The following is a 5,000-nucleotide window of genomic DNA, read 5'->3' as shown; positions in this document are numbered from 1 at the left end:
TATGGGCAGAAATGACTTAGAACTGCTAAAGTTGTCAACAGACAGAACGGGATGGAAAACCATGATCGCCAACGCCCTGAAAGGACAAGGCACTTGAAGAAGAAGGTCATTACATAACGCTCCACGCCTTAGAAGGAAGTATACGTCACTGGAGAGGTCTCGTTTAGTTGGTAAAAAAAAAAAAAAAAAAAAAAAAAAAAAAAAAATATATATATATATATATATATATATATATATATATATATATATATATATACATATATATATATGTATGTATATATATATATACATATATATATGTATATATATATATATATATATATATATACTTTAATGCATTTTACTCGTCGTGAGATAACGCAGAGGGCATCTGAGAATAAAATCTGGCCATCTATAACGTCATTAACATTAGCCTTAAACAGTTTGAATTCAGTAATTCAGATACTTGATCACATTAATCAGGGGCATTGGGTACAGTGCCTACTTGAAAATAAAAGGACCCTATTGCCACCGACAGTATGTTCAGTATATTTCTATTATACTGCATATGACTTACAAATCTACTTTCAACAATGTGATTTATAAGTCTCCGGCAGAAAAGGAACACTTGACATTATACAAAGGCCAAATATAAGAAGGGGCCAAAAAGGGCCATCTAACCTCCATACTGTAATGCCCTGCCTCTTTAGTTCTTAATGCTGTAATTACGAAACGTAAATCTCTCTAAATCTCTATGACGAAGAGCTGTTCAAATCACCAAAATTAGTAATCGGTCACAAGAATGCACCGTATGCACTGTCTTAAAACTGAAACAAAAATAAAAAGTAAGGTTTTGTAAAGGACATTTCTACACCATACCCTTTCAAAACCCCTTTCCCCCTCCCCATATGTGAAAATTCGATATCTATGCCTTTGGATCGAAGCAGTCCTCAGGCACGTTTCACGAAATGGAGGCTTTTTTTTAAGATCGAAGTAGCCAGCTTATTCCTGGTTTTAAACTCACTAATCCGTTTTTAATTATGTTCAAACTGCTATTGATTAATTTAGCTCAGCACATATAGCAGTTAAGAGAATCTCTGAATTTTACGAATGTCCCTAGTCAAAGCTAGAGGTCCTAACACAGGAACAATCAGTTAACCTTTACTACAAAGTTCATTTCTGAACTACATACTTGTTATTGCCAAAGGAAAGGGAGCTGCGATTGATCTGTAGACGCGTTGGTGTAATTCAGCTGATGCACGTTCACCATCACCACTGCTTGAAGCCTCTCACCTAAAACACTTTAAGTTCATACCGCACTTCGCTGGTGTGAACTTATCACTGGAAACTTTATCACGTACCTTAACACGTTGTTTATTCGGTCATAATCTTGGTATTTATGGCAGTCTCACTCTTTCTTATCTCGGTTTTATCTACAGACGTCAGAATTTCTGTGTTACTCGAGATTATTAATTTTTGAGGAACGGCGTCAAATGCGAATGGTTCTGATACCCAATAAAAAAAATATTTACCTCTGCAAAGGATCACCTGATTAATGAAGAATAGCCTTAGAATAGCCCTTTGTTACTTGAAAAACTCTGATGGCATTATTTTAGGGCCATAAAAAACTTATCATGTGACGTCACTGTTATAAAGCTGTCAATTCTACAAGAAACACTGACCTTATTCATTTCATTTTATTAGAGATTGAAATTTACAGTAGCCTGTGCCGAAATTTAACTAAGATAGATAATCCCAAACAATAGTAATTAACCTTTTAACACCATCAACTATAATGTACATTCTGTTCCAAGCATTACCACCCTTTCAACACCTTCACAGTGGCGGAAGCATATCATTGCACTGATTCAAATGTGATCTTTCACATGTAATGGTGACAGCGTGTGTGGTGGCGTAAGAAAGTCTGTTCTTTTTTTTAATCTATCTTTTTTTCTTTTTTCAGTGTATAGTCTTTCTTCCTTTTTGTGATGCTACGTTCTTTTCGTCGTCTGCCACCCCCCCCCCCACTCCCTGCCTCCTATCCCACATCAGCAAACTGAGCTTTCAGATTGATATACAGTTGCTGCTTCTTCCACCTCCGCATCCACAGTGGTATGGCGGTCGACTCAACCTCTCTCTTTGGGGACAATGTCTTTCTGACCCAAACCCCCAAAACAAATCCAAAATGCTTATCCATAACTGCAGGATTAAAAAAAAAAACAGTTCTTAAATACAAGGTTCTAGAATATAGTAGGGTATATATCATGAGTTTTAGAGTATCAAAATCTCAATAATTCTAAAAGAATTTGTGTATTAATAAACAGATTATCATATCTGTAAATGTGATAAAAAGCTTACAGGAACTAATATATATATATATATATATATATATATATATATATATATATATATATATATACATATATATAAATATATATATATACATAGATACATAGATACACACACACACACACACACACACACACACACACACACATATATATATATATATATATATATATATATTATATATATATATATTATATATATATATATATATATATATATAAAGCACATATTAGTCAGCCTGAGAAAGATTAAAATGTTCTTTCCAAAAGTATAGTAAAAACAAAATGAGGAAAAAATTACCAAAACCTACAATTAGCTTTTTGTCAACGAAATATAAGATATGCAATGATAACATTAGCAATGATGTAATAGCATCAGCCAGTGACTAACAGTCTTTCCTGCAAGCAGACAATACGGTTATATGTAAATGTATGTAGACCCTTGATCAAAAAAAGGAATATGAAATTTATTCAAAACGTCATACTGAAACAACATTACCGAAAGAAAGAAGCGTCAGGAAAAGGACAGACAAAGCAAGTAAGAAGCCTTGAATAAATCTGCAGTAAAATTATTTGTACATTTGCCTCATAGACGAGGGCATTTTCGCTATGGGAAAAATAACGATTCCTTATGGGTTTAATTTACGTACAGTAAACGCTGTAAATAGCTCCTTCCTTCCCCTTTCCTGTAACTTCCATACTAGTAAAGAAACTAAACAAAGTGCATTTAGCAGGTAATGCAGGCAGACACTGAAGTAAAATAACGTGATATTATGAATCACATACACGCCGGACCGAGTCTGAAAACTCTCTAGGTAAGGATAAACTAAAATACGATATGATCATATAAGGTCAGTGTCGCCTTGTTTAGGACCGTCTAACTTTTAAACATAAGTTGGACCAGTACAAGTGGCATATACTGGTGTAATTTAACTATCTCATAATACCTATGATTGCAATGGAACACCCGTTTGGCGAGAGAGCCTGAATATATAATCCGTTCTGAAGGTAATTATAAATGGGGAGAGAGGTAAGTGGTCAGAAACAAGAAAAGCAAGGGTCCATGGAGAACAAGGTCAGATTAAGGATAGCTCACCCAGTGACAGTGTCTTCTCGGTCCTTTCAGTGGTGCTTTTCGCTTGTTCGGCCTTTCCATTAGTGGCAGTTCGGTTCTTCCAAAGGTGCCCCTCGACGCTTTCAGTGGTGCTCTTTCGGCCGTTCCACTGGCGTCCTTCATTTCTTGAAATGGTGCCCCTCTGCAGTTGCTTAGGACGTCGTTGGATACTCAAAGACCAAAGCTTGTTTATTATATTATTAACATAAACCAGAAACATTAATGATTTTATATGCTGCGAGGTTCTTTGTATGAAACTGAAACTTCTTTGAATTAGGTGGAGACATGTAAAGTACTAGTTCTCTTTGGTAATACCTTTTCCTTGATGCCTTAAGTTTATGTACTTCATGTTTACGTACTTCATGGTTAACACTGGACTGATGGAGACTGAGAATAAGTATTGTGTACATAATCGAAAACAGAAAAAATGTTGCAGCGGTAGACAGCAATATCACCAAGGATATATGGTTCGTGACAGTGGTAAAATATTTACAAGTGATAGCAAATCTACTTAGTTTATAACTATCAGGAATTAACAGAAAACTAGTCATCGGTGGTAGGAGTACCGACCTAACTAATAAAGTATTTTTTTGGCATTTATTTAAATCAATACCGTTAAACGCAAAGAGTGGATTTTATAAAACCTAGAGTAGGCAACTGTCGCAAATGAGAGAAAGATGTCAGGAAAGCAGGTTCTGAAATATTTCAAAATAAGTTAGATCATTTCCCATCCGGTTAAAATACAGAACGTAAAAAAAATGAAAAAAGAAGTTTCAAAGATGGGGAATAGGCCATTTAATTGCGGTATCAAGTAAGTGTAACTACAGATTCTCAGAGAAACTCAAAACTTCTTAAAGAATTCGATATTTCCATTTCGCAGTCAGTAATTCATTAATAACAGTCCAATAATAACAAGTGGTATATACAATGCTACTCTTTTTGTGGTCTGAATCAAAGACATTTCTAACCATGATATACAGTATGGTATTCAATAATAGTGATACACTTCGGTTCGCATTTTTAGAGCAGTGGAGATCGTCTGGGGGTTTAGCATATAATGTAACTGCTTGCCAAGGATGAACGCCCAGAGAGAGAGAGAGAGAGAGAGAGAGAGAGAGAGAGAGAGAGAGCGAGAGAAGAGAGAGAGAAAGAGAGAGCAAGAGCGAGAGAAAGAGAGAGAGAGAGAGAGCAGAGCGAGAAGAAAGAGAGAGAGAGAGAGAGAGACATATGTATACATACATATATATATATATATATATATATATATATATGTATATATATAATTATAATTATATATGTATTATATATATATATATATTATATATATATATATATATATATATTATATATATATATATATATATATATATATATATATACACACACACACACACATAAATGATACATACCATGATGGTAGAGGCTGAGAGCATCAAGGCTTATAGACCGACAGACAAATAATCACCTTGAGGGAGCACTGTGCAGCGATGCCGTCGGTGTCATGGCTCGGTCCTGGTTTCACCGACTTTATCCACCTCGTTTTCCTCCTTCCCGGCTTC

At 35.0% G+C, this 5,000-nt stretch overlaps 2 protein-coding genes across 4 annotated transcripts in view; both read right to left on the bottom strand.

Moving 5' to 3' along the window:
- LOC119576120 overlaps positions 1-1,332 on the bottom strand; it is a 15,193-nt gene extending 13,861 nt beyond the window's left edge. For both annotated transcript variants that reach the window (XM_037923680.1, XM_037923679.1), the window contains exon 1: positions 1,172-1,332. The gene's annotated coding sequence lies outside the window, so the exon portion shown is untranslated. The remainder of the gene's footprint in view (positions 1-1,171) is intronic.
- Positions 1,333-4,856: 3,524 nt separating this feature from the next.
- Positions 4,857-5,000, bottom strand: part of LOC119576119 — an 8,697-nt gene continuing 8,553 nt past the window's right edge. For both annotated transcript variants that reach the window (XM_037923677.1, XM_037923678.1), the window contains exon 8: positions 4,857-5,000. This exon is cut by the window's right edge and continues 8 nt beyond it. In XM_037923677.1, the coding sequence (XP_037779605.1) occupies positions 4,874-5,000 (127 nt within the window). In that variant the 3' untranslated portion in view covers positions 4,857-4,873.

The sequence above is a fragment of the Penaeus monodon genome, chromosome 8 (genome assembly GCF_015228065.2).
Source record: "Penaeus monodon isolate SGIC_2016 chromosome 8, NSTDA_Pmon_1, whole genome shotgun sequence".
Taxonomy (NCBI): Eukaryota; Metazoa; Arthropoda; class Malacostraca; order Decapoda; family Penaeidae; genus Penaeus; species Penaeus monodon.
The sequence above is the reverse complement of the archived record's forward strand: the minus strand, read 5'-3'. Positions and strand labels throughout refer to the sequence as shown.